The sequence below is a fragment of the Squalius cephalus genome (assembly GCF_949319135.1).
Source record: "Squalius cephalus genome assembly, chromosome: 9".
In the NCBI taxonomy this organism is placed as follows: domain Eukaryota; kingdom Metazoa; phylum Chordata; class Actinopteri; order Cypriniformes; family Leuciscidae; genus Squalius; species Squalius cephalus.
The window spans coordinates 14,495,797-14,514,609 of NC_137130.1; the positions used below are offsets into that span (position 1 = coordinate 14,495,797).

Here is an 18,813-nt window from a genome sequence, read left to right on the forward strand (position 1 = left end):
CCACATATTAAAACTTGGGACATTATGATTGATTTGAAGACACAATTTATTGAAGTCAAAACTGGAGAAACGCGTCTCCCTGTGCAATTCTTCAGAAGACTTGGAATGAGATAATTTGGTGTGAATGCTTGTTGCTGCTTTTGAACGCTCCTCCACCACATGTCTACTGTATTTAGATGAGTTCCAACAGTGCAAACTGCTGTTCTGTGTCTTTCTGAATTAGCACCGTCTAGTATGCACACGTCCGGTATTCCCTTTGCGATACTTCTGAGCAGACGCATCTGAAAACAGCGTAGCTGTAATGTGTGTATTAGGCTAACTCTGAAGTTACGAATATTTTGATTGAACCTTCCTTGGTTTGTTCGTTCCTTTAGATTTCCACTCTCATATGACAAAACAATCTTTTCCTTTTACTGTTCTAAGCAAGAAACCATGACAAACACAGGAGCAAATTCATACAGAATCAGTTATTGACATAAAAAGACCTAGAGGGGACACACTTTCCAATATCTTTATTTTTTACTACAGTATGATATCCTCAAATCCAATTTAATTATTTCCAAAAACAGACCTGTGATAATTTGTGCATGCAAAATCAGAGACATTTTTAATCATGAAACCTTTTCCTTCTGTTTATAAGTCAGATTACAGTGCTACCCAAACTGTTCATGTGAACAGCGACTCCGCGATCTCACTTGCCTGGTTACCTCAGTGATTTGTCTGATAAACTGACTGTTGATATCAAATTATAATTGTCTTTGTTTCTTCTGCTATTCTGCTTTACAGTTATCACATTATAGTAACAATATCATTTTATTATTATTATTATTAAGAAAGAATGTATTTCTGTATGTATGGCAGGGCCGTAACCACCATAGACATTGAGGGGGACAAGCTCCTCCCCCTCAATAATTAGAAATGGCCAAATTGCCCCAAAACATTTAATATTCTTGATGCTTGCTCTGCTGCCTTCCATTACGCTCTGCTTTGAATGTTGTTAAGATGACAAAAAGTTTTAAAAGTTACATGTTTAGGCTGATCTGCCTCAGTTTTCTAACAGCACTCATCAATGTCAAAATGACTGAGATGGCCAATCAGATCAAAGAAGGCAGGCCTTACTGCTCACAGAAGATGAGTGCGAATTCCAACATGATGCTTTAGTTTTAATGGTGGAAGTGTGCGTGGTAAGATATCCAAAATAAATGTATAGCTACTTACAACGGTTTTACGATGGAAATGTTTAACGACTGACAGTAATATCTAGTAATGCAAACTACTTAACTTGTTTATTATGAGATTTTGAAAATATACTATCATTTATGTGATTCACGTAATTCATAACTGAATGTGACAATAAATGTTTTGCATTTTTGACATATTAAACATGAATAAGAGTGAATGTGTGCATATTTTAAAATAAAACAGTATTTGCAAATAGTTGATTACTTCATAATTAGACCTAAAACTTTTTTTGCCATTCTTATTTGTTTTTTATTTGCTTAAATCCCTTTTAATCATGTAATTATTTAATTATTTTTAAATAAAAAATACCAATACATGGTTAATATACTGTATGTTCAAGACATGGTTACAGCCTTGCTGTATGGTACTTCAGCACTTGAAGGTCAAGAAAAATCTTTATCAGGCCCAGCTAAAGAGGGCGCTACTGAGTCTACTTCATATTAAAATCACTGCACAGCACAAAATTCCTCATAGTTAATCCAGGACAGATTTTCTTTACATCTTCTCCTTAACATTTTGCTATCCTTTTGCATAATCATGCTCACCCAAAAATAAAAATGTTGTCATCGTTTACTCACGCGCATGTCGTTCCAAAACTGTGTAATTTCTTTCTTCTGTGGAACATAACATATAATTAATAATATAATAATGTTTTTTTTTTTCATACAATGGCAGTCAATGGGCTCCAGTGTTATTTGGTTCCCAGTGTTTTTAAAAATATCTTGTGTTATCTTGTGTTCCACAAAAGAAAAAATACAGAGTTGAAATGACATGAAAGGAGGGTGAGTAAATCATGACAGAATTTTCATTTTTGGGTGGACTATTTCTTTACATTGTTATTGTGATTTATTGGTAGATTACATATACTTCCTTTTACATTCATGGTGTGTGTAGACTCCATAGTTCAAGAACTGTTGTTTTCTGTCTTTCTCCACAGATCCCCAGCTCAAGGGTATAGTGACCAGGTTATATTGCAGGCAGGGATACTACTTGCAGATGAACCCAGATGGATCTCTTGACGGGACCAAGGATGACAGTAGTAATTCTTGTGAGTTCCCTCTATTTCATAATCGTTGCACATACTAAATAATCAAAACATGGACATGTTTCAAAAGGAATGACTCCTGCTTGATATTTCTGGTGGGGAAAATGCTTCACTTAAAAGGTAAAGTGTGCACAAATGCATATCATTTCATTTACTGCACACACTTTTGAAATCCCTGTTACTGATTCATTTTCTGTAGTTATCACTGTTGCTGATATGGCAGTAGGCTGGTCCTTGGGGAGACTTGTGTGTGCATGTGAGATGATAACTCAGGAGGCAGAGGTGTATTATTAGGCTCTGCTGGGCCTGCTTTTCAAATGCTTCAGGCCAGCTGCTTAATTTGATTTTAATATGTAGCTGTACCGACAGAGTGACACACAGAGGGCTCTCTGTTAGTCACACACTCCGAGAGAAGATGACGCTCGACAGTTGTGACACCTACAAAAATTACCAAAAACAATATAAAAACACATTGATTATACATTTTTTCAAATTAATCAAAGTTTTATTAAGGTAATAAAAGTAGTTACCTTAGCTTAAGGTTATGGCATTAGCAGTAACTAGATTTTCCTTTCTAAAGGAAACAGAAGTGCTTACACGGAAGAAAACAAACTCTTTTAATTTTAGGTAAAATTATAATTTTTTTATTTATATAAATTATATTTATATAGTTGTATATATATTTTATATAATGTATAATTTTATATAAAATATTTATATAAGTTGCAAACCCAAATATGTATTTAAATTTGGAACCCCAGATGTATTTGGATAGTTTCAGACACTTAAGCCAGACTTGGATGTAATTTAATTGCAAAAAATTAAAACATTTAATTGCATTAGATAACAAAATGTGATCTGCAAACAAATAATTCTAATTCTAAGTTTTTGCCATCTTTGCATTGATTTTTAACCATTTTGTCTAAAAAAATCATTAATTTATTGTTTGATAATTAGATTTTCTGTGAAAATGCTTGTGTTATCTTAAAAATAAATTGCACTTTACTTTTTTTTTTTTCATTTTTAGTAAAATAATAATATTAATATGGGTTATTTATATAAATTCTATAAGCTGCAAATCCATATGTAGATTGAGATGGAGGGAGAGAGAAAAGGAGGAGAAGGAAAAGAATGAAATGGCATGAGAGATTTCAATATCATGCTTGCTTTGGAAGACTAGGATGCAAAGTCCATTTTGGTGCCCTTGTAAGAATCCATTCATGAAGCACTTCCAGAAACTTTCTTTGATGTAAACTGTCCCACTCTTATTTTGCCACACCAGAGTCTTCCAGAACAGGGCTTTTCTGAAATCATTTTCTAGCACCCCAGGAGCTCTGCCAATTAACAGTGAGTTGAAGTCAGTTCATTACACTTTAGGTTTAAATCACCCCTTTGGATGCACTTAGTGTCACCAGCTAGGCTGTTACTTCCCTCCAGTACAAACAATGGCCGTTACCTAACAAAAGCGAAGAGCTGCTCCAACAACAAAAGACCCATTAAATCTGCCACGCACTACTACTGTCTCCAATCACTAGACTTCTATGCTCCAGCTTGTAGCGCCAGGCTTCTGTTGCTGCCCACTGGGCATAAAAACAATTATTTTACATAATATGAGGCCTCCATTCAATTTCTGTGTATCAGTTTTTATGCACCACACTTGTTTATGCACTCTGTGGAGTGCGGCTCATGTTCAGTTTATGGGTTCAGATTAGAAGCCCAATGTTTATCATTCTAATTCTATTTTAGTGACGTTATTATGCTATTATTTGCTATTATTTTTGGGGTTAGCGGTTTGTTCCAGAGTCCTGCACGGGCCCTGTTTGGTAAACCTTCACCCGCCCCGAACCCGCAGTACTTAACAGAACACCTGACCCATTATCCGACAGCAGCACTAATTTAATCATTTATTTTCTCATGTAACACAAGCAATAAAATCAACATGGCATTCTGAGTTGATGCATTTAAGGTAAATAGACATGTGGCAGCACATGGTGATAATTAACTGAAATAAAAGATGAGAAAGTGCATCCGTCGTGTAAACAAAACTTTTTTTCTGTATGTGAGCAATATGCCCATGCAGGCTATTTTGAACAAATGTGCAGAAATAGGCCATATACTGATGCTTAGAGCTCTCCATAAATTAGAAGAATATGGCCAAATGAGCCTATATTGCCACAATAGGTATTAGATCAGTGATATTTTACCGGATTCACTCTGCATTTAAATGCGGTTGTCTCTCCTGAAACTCTGCAGTGTATAAGCGGACATTGGTCCTCTTAGCAGCATAAAAAATAAAACTTTTATACAAATTGAGAATAGATTGTAGGCTATACAGAAAGCGGGCAAAGAGCGCTCTCTTAATGACTGAAGCTGTCAATCACTTAAGTTGCAGGCAGTGCGCAAACGTCGCTGTGCTCAACGCTAATCCACGTTGAAACATTGTAACATTTTTAGCGGTCTTCAGACTATAGAGCGCAAACACAAATAAGCAGCTGCCTATCAGTGGTTACCAAATTCAGTCAAAATAGTCTCTTGGCTATTGGACCCGCAGTCCGCCCGTGCCTATTGATTCCCAATCCGCACTCGCAACGTTACATCAAAGTTAGCTGTTCACCCGTCCGCGTGCAGGACTGTGGTTTGTTCTACATCATAATCACTCTTGAGAACTGCATAGCAACATTCAAAAGCACTTTACTGTACTCAAATTTTCTTCATTTTCAAATTTGACAGTAATTCCACAATTCCACACTTCTTATTTCAGATATTATTTGTTGAAATTTGAATTCATGGGAAATTCGCATTTGTTAACCCCTGTATTGTTTTACAGCGTTGTTCAACCTCATTCCTGTGGGCCTTCGGGTCGTTGCTATTCAGTCTGTGAAGACGGGCTTGTACATTGCCATGAATGGAGAAGGCCATCTGTACACATCAGTGAGTACACAGTGTTTGTGAAGAATTCAGGTCTTACAGATGGCAGTTTGTTCAAGATTCTGTTGCCCTGTACCAGAATCTCCTTCTAATTAGGTATCCTAGCTGAAACAACTGATTGATTGTACATGGGAGAAGTGATACACAACTGATTCCAATGAAGTTTTTCTGTTAGCATATTTGCTAAGTTATAAATGCTAATCTTTAATAGCCACAAAATACTTAGCACATACAAATAATGGGTAATATTTTCCATTGTAATTAGATGAGTATGTTTCAAGGAAGCTCCCTTGGTTCTGGAACAGGGTTTGGTTGGATAGTTTAACTATGAAATGTCATGTTTTTGTGGCCTTGGACACATAAAAAATCTGCACATACAAAATTGCCCATTCTCACTCTCAGTATCAGTCATTTGCCCTCTCTCAGATGTCGGCATGGCCATTTCATTTACAATGACACATCAGCTCAGGCTCAAAGCTGATTCCCTCTTTGCTACTCCTTTATACCTCTAGAGCACAAACTCATATGAAAAATATTCTCACTGCAGGTAAAAGATGAGTCATTGCGACTACTGCAAAATTTTAGACTGGACATCTTGTGATCTATTATTTAATTCTGTAAAAACAAATATTGCACTAATAAACAGATATGGGACAATATATGTCCAGATAGGTACACAGGAGGTAGCTGACAGAAGTTACATATAAATGTCTTTTACACGGCAGAAATCATTATGGAGCTATAATACATAATAGCTCATAATGTCTCTATTATGGTTTTAGTTTTAAATGCACACCACAGTTATGCACACCCACATAATCATTAGTAGTTTTATCAAGAAGATCTGTTGCTGAAACACTGCTACTCTTACCATTCCTCTCTGGGGGTAATGAATTGGTTGTTGTATTTGTAAGTCAGTGTGGGTAAAAGTGTCTACTGAACTAATCAATCTAAATTTAAATCTAACGTGTCACATCATACAAATAACTTTGCATACTGAAACAGGCAGATGTGAGACATCCCCCCCAAAAGTATTTAGACAGTTTTGGACACTTAAGCCACACTTAAAATTAATGGATTTAATTGCATTCAATAACAGAATGTCAAACCAAGTGAGGTCTGCAAACGTATGATTCTAGACCTTTTCTCTGAACAAACTTGTTTTTACAATGACCAGATGGTCTAAAGATTTTCATTCATCAATTGTTTCATAATTTGAAGGGTTTTGTGATTTTTGTTTTCTTTTTTTTGCTTGAAAAGTATCTTTAATATAAATTAAACTTGCTTTGATATATATTTTTTATTGTTGTCATATATTTTTGGTGTTTAAATGTGTTTTTATTTGGTATTTCAACAGAAGATCATTTGTAACTACACTTTTTTTATGCAAACAAATAAAACTTACATCCTAACAAATATGAAAAACAAAACAAAAAAACATCCAACTCCACCCAAACACTCCACCCAAAGGTGCTATCCAGTGGTAAAAGCAGGTGATGAAGGCATAGTAAACATTAATCACTAGCTTGCAGAAAAGAAATAAAAGGGGACCACATTTTTTCAAATAACAAAATCTTGTTTTTTAGAGCACACCTAATTCTTTCTAAATGTAGTGTACCAGTCAACTCTGTCAGCCATAGTTTAAGCGTCGGAACTTCCTTTTTCTTCCAAAACAAAATAATTTTTAGCAGAAATTAAACCATATGAAACAAAATGTTGTTGTACCAGTGTAAGTCTCGAAAACTCTTCAGAAACTCCAACTATAATTAATATAGGATCTGGTTCAAAACGTATCCGTATCTGAAAAAACCTGGAAAATCTTATTTCAGAAACTTTGTAATTTTGGACACATAACATAGCAATGAGACAGGCTGGCATCTAAAATTTGACATTTGTCACATAATGGAGACACTTCTGGAAATATTTTGTTCAGTTTACACTTGGAATAATGAAGCCTATGAAGCACTTTAAACTGATTAAGACAATGTCTTGCATTAATGGAACACCTGTGGACAAGTTCAAGACTGCGTTCCCACATTTCACTAGGAATTTCTACAAGTTCCTCTTCCCAGGCAGATTTAATTTTCTCCATCGAAGGACTTTTCACCTGTTCTAAAGCCTTGTACAGAAAGGAGATGGTATTACCATCTCTATGATGTCTTTCCAAGAATGCATCCAGATACATTTGGCAGTGACATAATTAGGAATGTAAGACTAAGTCTCTAATTTGAAGGTACCTAAAGAAATGATTTCTTACACAACTGTTGAAATTTTCCATTCATATATAAATCCCCTATATCTCGTAACCCTAAATGTTTCCTAATCTCAAATGCACTGTCTAACATCGTAGGGCAAAAGGAGGGGTTAGCTGAGGTAGAGAGCAAAAACGATATCTGGATGAATTTAAAATGCGTCTTTAACTGTTTCCAAATACGAATAGAATTATGAGTAACAGGGTTGTGATTATAAAGTGAACTATCTATACCTGTAGGTGATAGAAGTATTGAGTTAATGGAATATGGGAGGCATTCCTCCTGTTCCAGCATCAGCCAGCTCTCCCCTATCATAGTAGAATCTATCCATGAAGTCAGAACCCTCAGGTTTGCTGCCCAATAGTAATAAAGGAAATAAGGTAGGGCGAGCCCACCCTGTATTTTGGGTTTACATAGGTGCTGCTTAGAAATCCTATGGGCTTTATAGTCCCAGACAAAAGGAACCAGAATAGAGAAATACAGGAATGTTCTGCACCATGTACAAAAATTGTGGGAGAAATATCATCTTAATTGCATTTACCCTACCCAGAAGAGAAATAGGAAACATTCTCCAGAACTTGATCATGGATTTAAGTTTAAACAACAGGGGTTGAAAATTAGCCTAACTAAATTGGAAAACTTTTTTGTCACCTCTATTCCTAGATATGTGAATTGTTCTGAAGCAACCTTAAAGGGCAAGTGATGAAGCCAAGAAGAATCTTTGATAGTGACTGGCATCAACACACTTTTGTCACAATTAATTTTATATCCTGCAAATGTACCATATAAATTAATCAAATTAAGGATATTTGGAATAAAATTATATCATCTGCATATAACGCTAATATATTATCAGTATTTATGGTTTTATAGGCTTTAATACCGGAATGGACTCTAATGGCGTCCGCTAAGGGCTCAGTCGCTAAAGCAAACAAAAGTGGTGACAGCGAGCAACCTTGTCTTGTACCTCTATATAAATTCAAACGAGAGGATATTGTTTGATTTGTGAGAATTATTGCACACAGACTAGAGTACAAAAATTTAATCCTTGAAATAAAATTGTCTCCAAGATTAAACTTCTTCAATACCACAAATAGGTAAGGCCATTCAATTTGATCGAATGCCTTCTCCGCATCCAATGACAGAATCTTGCGCCAGGCCTCTGGAAGAGTACATTATGTTTAAGAGACGCCTAAGATTAGAAGAAGAGTTAAGTTTTGGTATGAAGCCGGTTTGATCTGGGTGCACCAAGTTTCTAATTACTGTGTTTAATCTATGTTCCAAAGTTTTTGCCAGATTTTTTTGATCTGTATTTAGTAGTGAGATCGGCCTATAAGAACCCAGTTTCTCTGGGTTCCTTCCTTTTTTTGGGACAACAATAATAATTGCCTCATCTAAGGACGGCGGTAGGGGGTGATCTATAAATGCCTGTTTGTAAACCCTATATAACTAAGGTGATAGTAGTTTGTTAAACGCTTTATAGAGTTCATCACAAAATCCATCTGGACCAGGGCCAGGTTTCCCGATAACGATGTATCTTAGCTCTTAAGAGCGCTTTCTACATACAAGGTTATGAACGCTCGCAGCAATTCCAAGAGCGTTTCCCAAAAATGCACTTAACATGAACGCGCGAGAACGCGCTCTACGTGCTACTTAAGAGTCGCTGTCCATTCGCGAAGTGCTGAAATATAACCTTATATGGAATCGTATTCTGAACGTTTACCCTAATAATTGTCATCTGTTGTGGATTAGCAATCAAGGCAACTCTATATAAAGCACCTACAGGCGGAGGCACTGACAAAATGGCTGAACAAAAAAAACAAAAACAAAAAAAAACAAGAAAAGATACCTTTCAAAAAGATGAAATTAATGTCCTTTTAGAGGAGATAGAGCAAAACAAAGATGTAATTTTTAACAGATTTAAAGGATTTCTTTTATTTATTTTTTGTTTATTTTGATTAAAATTATTAGATTAAATTATTTATATTTTTTTAGTTTTGTTTTCTGACCTTTTTAATTATTTAATTTATACATTAATTTAACCAACAACAAAAAAAAAGTAATGAAATGTGTACAATAAAGTACAATCAAAACCTTATATTATAATCACATTGCATTTGAATAAAGTTAAAGGTGTAATCTGCCGGTTGTCCTGCAGGTGTCCTCATAAATCTGTCTTCTTACGATGCACTTGGGGATGTACGATTACTCCAGAGTACTCGTAGATCTACGAAGATTTTCAAGTGCTACTTAAGCTACGATGCTTTTGGGAAACAGACCATAATATTAAGATCAGTCGTACGATCGTTTTTACGATCAACTTAGGCTTACGATGCTTTTGGGAAACGCAGCCCAGGAGTTTTACAGCCTTTTAGAGATTTTATAGTATCTGATATTTCTTTAATAGTAATTTCTGCACCTAACTCGTCAACTTGTTCTTGATTTAATTAGGGAAGATTCTGTTGGTCTAGAAACTGAGCCATAACTTTAGGATCTATACTTCCTTAAGACGAGTATAGTGCCTCATAAAATGTCTGGAACCTACTATTTATATCCCTAGAGGAAGTGAGAATTTCTCCTTTGTCTGATCTAATTTTGTATATTGTACGTTCAGATATTATTTTACGGAGTTGTCGAGCTAAAAGTTTCTGAGGTTTATCACCGAATTCAAAGTATTTTTGCTTTACATACAGAAAGGATTTAGAAATTTTAGAAGAGAGAATTTGATTCAATTTGTATTTAAGTGCACAGATTTCTTTATAATTTTCAATACATGGCTGTTTAGCAACTAAAAACATGGCTGTTTTTTCATTTCAGATACCTCTAATTCAACCCAACTTCTTTTTCTTTGAGATTGAACTCGAAAAAGGGTTTTATCTCCTGTTTTAAGTAATTGATAAAGACTTTTATTTATTATCTTAGTAAATGAGAATTAAGCCTCCAATTTCTTTGTGGTTTCTCCATATTACTATTTTAATAGAAAAAGTCACTTCTGAAAATACTTCTCCAACAACTATCACATATCTCCCTTCTTTATCTGAAATAGTCTGATTATTTTTAAATGGAACTTCTTTATGGTTAAGGGTAGCTGTGCCTCTAGATTTGGCAGATAAATTTGAATGATATATTTGTCCAATCCACTTGCACCTCAGTCTAACGTGGGCAGTGCATTTCAAATGAGTTTCTTGCAGGAACATAATATCCTAAGACAGTGATTTTAAATGAGACAGTATTTTCCCTCTCTTAACTGGTTCATTCAGCCATTTAACATTCCAAGTTGAAAAATTTAGTGAAGCCCCCTTTGCATTTAGATTATTAAACATAAACAGTGATTATAACAGACATCCTAATCTGCTCCAACCAATTACCTACACTAGGGCTGGGGGATATCGATATATTTTTGAAATGCGATATGGAATTAGACCATATCGCATGTATCAATATAGTTCAAAGGGATTAATTACAATTATGCAATTACAATTCAAATTTGCAATTACAATTCAAAGGGAATAATCGGCAATTATGATTTTTGCAGCCCTAACTTAGGTGAAGAAACCTGTTTATTATTTATTCATTTGATTTTGCAACTGTTCACTGAAATAGCTGGTTTCAATAAAACTTGGCTTTGACTTTGACTGAACATTTGCTCTCACTTTGCGGAAAAAATATTGGGATATATATCGTATATCGATATTCAGCTTAAATATATCGGGATATGACTTTTGGTCCATATCGCCCAGCCCTAACCTACACACTGGTAGTTGTTACCATGGAAACCTTTAGCACCGACCCACCCTCCCAACAAAACATTAGATAACAGAACATGTTTAGCTGTTACAGGAACAAATGTATAGCAGAACTTTTTCACAAAGTTGAAGGCAAGAAAAGCGCAAACTAATAAATAAAACGTAGAAAAGAAAAGCCCACCTCCGCATATTACCTTTCAAAGACTTCACAATGATCCAGCATCGTGTCCGCTAAATAAAATAAACTTCCAACAAAACAACAGGAATTCTTCTCAAGTTATTGTTCAACATCTACTTTACTGCCCCAAACTGTTCGACTGCAAATTTCCATGCCTCATTCGCATCGGTGAAAAGTTTCTCTCCCTCGCTGTACGTCACCCGCAGCTTCGCAGGATACAGAATGCCAAACTTCACACCGGGTTTATCCCGAAGGATCTGTAGTACTCTGGCAAAGGCTGCGCGACGTTTGACCAAAGCCGAAGGGTAGTCTCTGAAGATCTGGATGGAGTGACTGTTAAAGGTTAGCTTTCTTTGTGATGACACTTTGCGCATGATGTTTTCCATGATATGGCCATGATGCACTCGAGTGATGAACTGGCGCGGCGGGTCACTGTCCTCAGGCCGGGAGCGAAGAGCTCGGTGCGCTCGGTCCAGAACAGGAAGTTCATCTAGTCCAAGCACCTCCATGAGCAGCTTAGCTACAAATTCTCTGGCTCCTTGAGCGCTTTCCAATCCTTCTCGGACTCCCGTGATTCTTAGATTTTGCCTCTTAGAACGGCCTTCCAGATCGATGCATTTCTCCATTAGTTCTGACACCTCCTCAGACAGACTTTTAACTTTGGCTTGTAGTTTCGTTCGTAACAGCATCTGACGAGGCATTAGCGGTCTGTTCAAGGTGTTCGAGAGTTGTACGGTGGTCATTTATTATTAACTGCATTGCATCAAACTTCGCATCAGTTTTCTTGCCAAGTCGCCATGTCTCCTTTCAAGCTCTCTGTTTTAACCTTGCCCAAATCCACTCGGATTGATTCAATTGCAAGTAGCACCGGGTCGTTACTCGCGGTTGAGCAGGCCTCTTCCAACGAGCCCACGGTCTCTGCCAAACTTTCTCCCTCAGCAGCATCTTTCTTCCCTTGTTTCTTCGACGGCATTTAAAAAAGCAAGTTGCAAATGACACTGAACGTATGCAACACTATAAAGGCTTCGAGATCACTTGCGAACTTTATGCTTTCTTGTTTTAATGAAATTTGAGTGAAAGTCAGCAGAGCTCCAAAAAACATGTCTTACTCCATCCTTAACCCGGAAGTCTCCCTTGTCATATATTTTTAAGAGTGTCTAAAGTGCCTCTGTATATGCTCCATACATGTTTCCAATAATACAGGTATTTTTAGTGCTAGACATTAGTTTTAGAATAATGGTTTTATGGATTAAACATGTTGAAATGCAGAAGCTATTTTTCCCAGGTGACAAAGCTTAAACTTCCAATATTCAGCCACAGCTGACCCCGCATACTTCACTATGGAGTCCTACACAATGAAAATCTTTCTTGTTCCTAATGGGCTTACTAATCAACTCTATGGATGCGCCCACGCTCTCTCTCAGCTTTCTATCACTGCTTCTTTTCTCCTCTCTCTGTTCCTGTTTGAATGATTCAGGTAATGGCAGAGAAAGCTCCTCTCCTTTTCTCCGGTTTGTAGATTCATTTGTCATTATTCCTCTTTCTATGAGAGCGTGCAGTTATTACCTGACCCTCCATCCATTAAGGGCCATTTTTATTATTATTTTTTATTAGAAAATACATTTTAATCCTAGCACTACGGCAAACTTGACTTTAACCATTTTTCAAAGAGCTTCATACTTTATATACTCAAGAGTTTTTGCTAAATTAAATGAATAAAAATGATGGAATTAATAGTATGCCGCATTTTGGCATAAACCGCTAAGCAGGAAAATAGACCAGAATGAGATTTATTACTATTCTAATGAAAGCCACAGACTACTAAAACTGGTCTGCCCTGGCTAAAATGAGTTTTGAAATTATTTTGTGTCCGTTTCTATCATTCCAACATTTTATTGTATTTCAGATTAATGACATTTTATAGTGTACAATCAATCGTTACTCATTTACCTTCATCAGTCAAACACAAATGAAGGCACGCTGACAGCCCACTTTGATTAGTTGTTCTCTATTCTATCTTAGAGTCAGGCTGGAAGAATACAATAGTCCTGTTGAATAGAGCAGAATTCCATTAAGAAGCTCTAGCACTGCATCCTGGTCTTTTGTCTGTCAGGCCTTTTTTTGTACTGTGCAGGAGTACAAGTGACCTGATAGTATCAAAATGTCTTGGAGTCTCGGCACAATGGACTCATGCCTGGGAGAAAAGAAAGACTTCAATAATCTTCAATTTTTCAATCCCTCTCTTTTATTCAAAGGGTTCAAACTCTGCTTTCCTCTCTGCTTCTGATGTTCATAGGCTGATTCATCCTTTGGAATAATAATCAAGCTCCTTTTCTAGGTGGCTGCAGGTGTGACAGTTATGCAGTTATATAAATACAAAACAGAGCATTGGTCTGAAAAGCAAACACTTGTCTGCTTGAGTGAATGAGAAATGTGTATGTAACTATTAAAACAAATGGCAAAGAACATTAAAAAAAAATCGTATATTCATTCAAGTCACTGTTATATGGCTGAGTGATTTGGCCTTTTGTGGCTCTCTGGGTCTTTTCAAAGCCATTTGTTCTTCTCTATGCATTGAAGAGAGACAGGTCTATAGCTTTATCGCCCTGCCACAGTTGTTAGAGCTACCTTTCATGAGTGTTAGATTGACTCTTCACATCAGTAGACTGGCCCCTGTAGACTTACATCCCTTTGGTGCTTGTGTTTGAACTATTGCTACCAGAGGTTGCGTACAAAGCTCTTTTCACTTGTTAAGTATTTGATTTACTTTCTGAACACTTACTGAACAATGCAGCCACAACACATTGCAGTAATGGATACATCTTTTTATGGATCTTTTTGGCATATTTCTGAGTGATAGAGATTTTATCTCCATGAATTAAAGTAATCACATCTGTCATCTTCTGACGTAATGACAGCATTTCCACTCACTTGATGTTTTTCTACAGTACTTGTAATCTCATTCAGTGGGGGTGTACAATTGGGGTTATAAAAACAATCAAATCTTTCCATAATTTCCTGCAATGAGTTGGCTGGTTGCCAGGATTTCTTGTAGGGTAGACATATATGTTGGTTAAAGATAAGAAGTTGTCTTCTTACAGCATATTTTTGAACAGTAATCTCATATCTAACCAGAGATTTCACATAACCTATCCAGTCAGAGATAAGCACCATCCTATCCCTGCCCTCCCGCTGATGGTCACCGCCTGACGTTTGGAAGATTATCTGTTCTGTTAAAACAAATAAAATACCTTCCTTCACCTTTTTAGACATATTTATTCCTGTTATAAGGGGCATGCTTCTCCAATGGGCAAGAAACCGCAGCCCAAAAACAACCTGAGGATATAAGCTATAATAGATAAGATATGAGCGAGTTCATCCCATGGCATTTCTCACTGATGGCAGATGGCTCAGTCTGATTATATTCTCAAGTGTTTATTATTCTCACCCTCACGTCTAAATCTTCCTACACATTTTTTTGTTTGTTTGTTTTGTTTGAGCAAGCAACCGGAATCACAGAGCATAACATTTTTTGATGAAACACCTTATTAAATGGAATATGCTAAAATGCTTTAGCTTTTATTATTTGTGTTAAATTGGCATCTTGAATGCAAATCGTCATGAGGACCTGTGTTTTTTTTTTTTTTTAAATAAGCTTCACCAACCTGTGCTACCTGAATACAGCGACAGCAGAGGGAGGAACAAGGGACTGGTGAGAAGCCATCTTCATGCATTAATGAACAATAAGGTCAAAGCTACAAGCTGGCTTGGAAAATAGAATCAGGGGACAAGTCGGTTATAAATAGGCCATGTTTTTCATTCTGCTTAGCTGAATAATACCACACTTACTTTTATGTCTTTTTCAATTATTGTCATTTGGCCTATATATAGTTATAACTATAGTCAAAACTGTATCTAACCCAAGTACTATGTCCGTTGTGCGGACAATTCAATTTTGAATAGTCTGTCAGTAAGCTTAAGCACTTTTGCAACACATAGCCCAAGGGTCACGACTTGACAGAATGTCCATGCTTTTTCATTGATTTTACTGGCATTGGTATAGAGAGCAGGCTCGCTCACTTAGAATTCAATGCAGTCATTTAAAGGAGGATGGAGGATTAGGAGGAAGGTGTCGCGTGAAAGCCCAGTCGCAGAGTTAATGGAAGCCCTACCAGTGAGATGGAGCTTGGCGCGCTGATAAAGTTTCCCTGTGCCAGCTTGTGTGGCAGAAAGCAGGTCTTATTTGGAAATACATAGGCAAAACCAGGTCAGGTGACTAATGGAGGTGAAAGCAATTTCACTGTCAGACTATATCTAAATAGAATACTTTGCTTGCTCCCCGACATTGGCCTTACAGCCATGCCAGTTTGGTCTCTTTTTGTCTGGCCATATCTTCAGGCAAGTTTGGCCATGTTTTCAACATGATTTTTTTGTCATCTATTTTCAGCCATGTAATAGCTTTGGAATACAAGCTGTGAACCAAAAAATGGCTTTATGGACTGAAGCATACGGTTATCTGCTTGTGCAATATTTATAACTCTCTGTTTATAACGTACCTTGGTTCTCATTAAGTTTTACTGTGGGCCTGAAACATCCCACTGGAAAAAGTCATAAATATTCCTTTAAGATGCTTTCCTTTGGTTATGGTTGTCCTATACGTCCCTCTTTATATATTCACCTGTACTGCTCAGTCAAGAATACAGTCAGCATCCTTGTGTTATACACTACCTTTCAAAACTTTGGGGTTGGTAAGATTTATTATTGTTTTTGAAAGAAGTCTCTTATGCTTACCAAGGCTGCATTTCTTTAATAAAAAATACAGTAAAACAGTAATGTTGTGAATATTGTAATATTAGCCACTACTTTCAGCAGCCATTACTAATAAAATCCTTCAAAAATCATTCTGATATGCTTTTTGGTGCTTATTTTATTTCTTATTATTATCAATTTTGGAAACAGTTAGCTTAACATTTTTGTTGGAAATGTGATCATTTTTATATATTTACGGTAGGAAATTTACAAAATATTTTCGTGGAACATGATCTTTACTTAATATCCCAATGATTTGACATAAAAGAAAAATCGATCATTTTGACCCATACAATGTGTTGTTGGTTATTGCCACAAATATACCCGTGCAACTTGTGACTGGTTTTGTGATCCAGGGTCACATATTATAAATGTCTTTACAGTCATTTTTGATCAATTTAATTAGACACCATTCACAAATCAGTGAAAGGCCATCATCTACAAAAGACGACCAGTATCACTAGTTATTTGGTGGGTACAACTGGCCTTGTATTTATCGACATGAAGGTGTAGTAAGTTTACTGGCATTTTAACCATAAAGCTTTGGAGCTGTCTTCTCAAAACAGAAGCAGGACAATTTATTCTCCAGTTTTCCTCCTCGGAAGGGCCGTACAACCATGATGATTTACATTGATCCTCAAATGAAAGGGTGGGGGGGTTGTTTCAGGTAAAATGACTTTGTAAAATCTGCCTATGTCTTCATGAAAAAGGATGTTGCAAAAAAAGAGATGACCTACTTTTGGAGCTGTGCATTATGTGTATCTGACAGATAATCTGAGCACAACAGAGTGGAAAGTACGCAATATCGATTAGAGAGCGGGAGACAGTCTGAAAGGTGGAGGATCTTCTTGATGGCACAGGAGAAAAAAGCTTTGGGTATGTCGGAGGATTTTTATATTGTTACGAGCAGTCAGAGAGCTTCACTTAAGATACACTAGTATAAAACATACTGTAGCCCTTGTGGATTATGCATTCGTACAAAACATTTTCTGTTTTCCTGACTGAGGTTGTTTGAGTCATAGACAGGCTGTTTGAGACAGAAAAATTTAGTCATGATAGATTATGAATAGAATCATTGTATTGGATAGAGCTGTCCATGTAGGAAGAAAGACAGTGTGTTTTAATTTTATGGAATCAAAATCTTTACCAACTGCTAAGTGAATTGTCTATAATGGAATAAGTGATAATAAGTAATACCTAATGGAATAAGTGATATTTATTTGATCAATAATTGATACTTTGCATCTGCAACTAAACAATTGACAACCTCCCTTAAAAATAATATCAGGTGTTTATAAGAGTTTTTAATAAAATATTTGCAGGTACTGTATGATACATAAATGTGTTAAACAGCTGGGAGCGGTGGTACTGACCGCACATTTTACAAGATATTTATCAATGATGCTCAGAATCTGTTGCACACAAAATCCTCCACCATTAGGCCCTGATTACACAGAATGTGTTTTTTGCCGTGAGAGGCGCCTTTTTTAAATTGTTTTCTATTGGCAGTGAGCGTTTTGTGCCCTAGGCACCTCACGTTTTAACCGCCTGCTGCGCCTCGTTTTTTTGTAGGATCGTTCTGAGCGCCTGAAGTTGAAAAAAAATCAACTCAGCAAAAAAAGCACCCGATGTCATTGCCTTTTCCCCCCACTGTCCAATCGAATGAATGGAGAGGTGGGCCTTCCGTTGAAGTGCCGAACGTTTACCGTTGCTTTGAACGTCCGGAGAGGGAGGAGAAGCTTGTGGTGGCTGTCGCAGGTTACCCCGTGGTGTATGACTTCACGAACCACAACTACCAAGTCAAGTCAAGTCACATTTATTTATATAGCGCTTTTTACAATACAGATTGTTTCAAAGCAGCTTTACAGAGATAACAGGAAAATAATGCAAAAAAGTTTGTTTCCAGTCACAGTCCATCTTAAGTAAGTTCAGTGATGTTTCTTTTTTGTTTTAAAAAAAGTTATTAATTTAGTTAATATATATATATGTATTATACATATTGTTGAATATTAAATTAAATGTTAAATTTAATGTCCCCAACTAAGCAAGCCAAGCCAATGGCAACAAAGGTGGAAAAAGGCGACAGTGGCAAGGAACAGGTGGCAGAATGGAAAAAAAAACCTTGGAAGAACCCTGGCTCAGTCAGGGGCCAGTTCTCCTCTGGCCAATGAACGAACATTGTATGATTATGATTCAGGCGCACAGTGTTAATGATTATGATTCAGATACCACATTGTTAACAAAAAGTAAATAAAGTTAATAAAAAGTTAATATGACAATTTACTTGACAGCAAACCAAAGATTTTAGAGCGCTCGCGCTATAATCCTTGATCAGACTGACAGGACAGCTGTTTCGGTGGTTGCTTAGCAACATGCAGCGCACTGCTCTTTTCTAAATAAAAAAAAAGTCAACAAAAAAAGGCAGTGCGGTGCGTCTTGCGTTTTCAAACCTGAAAACCGCATTCTGTGTGATCGGGCCTTATCCTGTCAGTCTTCTCGCCTTACTCTCGTTACGTAATAAGTTAAATCTGACTCCTGCTGAACTGTGCTGCGAACCTGCAGCTCGTGCTGTATGGAGCAGAGCAGACGGTTTCAGTTTATAATTGTAGCGTC

The 18,813-nt window shown here is 36.7% G+C and overlaps 1 protein-coding gene across 3 annotated transcripts in view; it reads left to right on the forward strand.

The window, feature by feature from the left end:
• Positions 1-18,813, forward strand: part of fgf14 (fibroblast growth factor 14) — a 137,241-nt gene that overhangs the window by 87,811 nt on the left and 30,617 nt on the right. For all 3 annotated transcript variants that reach the window (XM_079882437.1, XM_079882438.1, XM_079882436.1), the window contains exons 2-3: positions 2,180-2,290; positions 5,115-5,218. In XM_079882437.1, the coding sequence (XP_079738563.1) occupies positions 2,180-2,290; positions 5,115-5,218 (215 nt within the window). The remainder of the gene's footprint in view (positions 1-2,179; positions 2,291-5,114; positions 5,219-18,813) is intronic.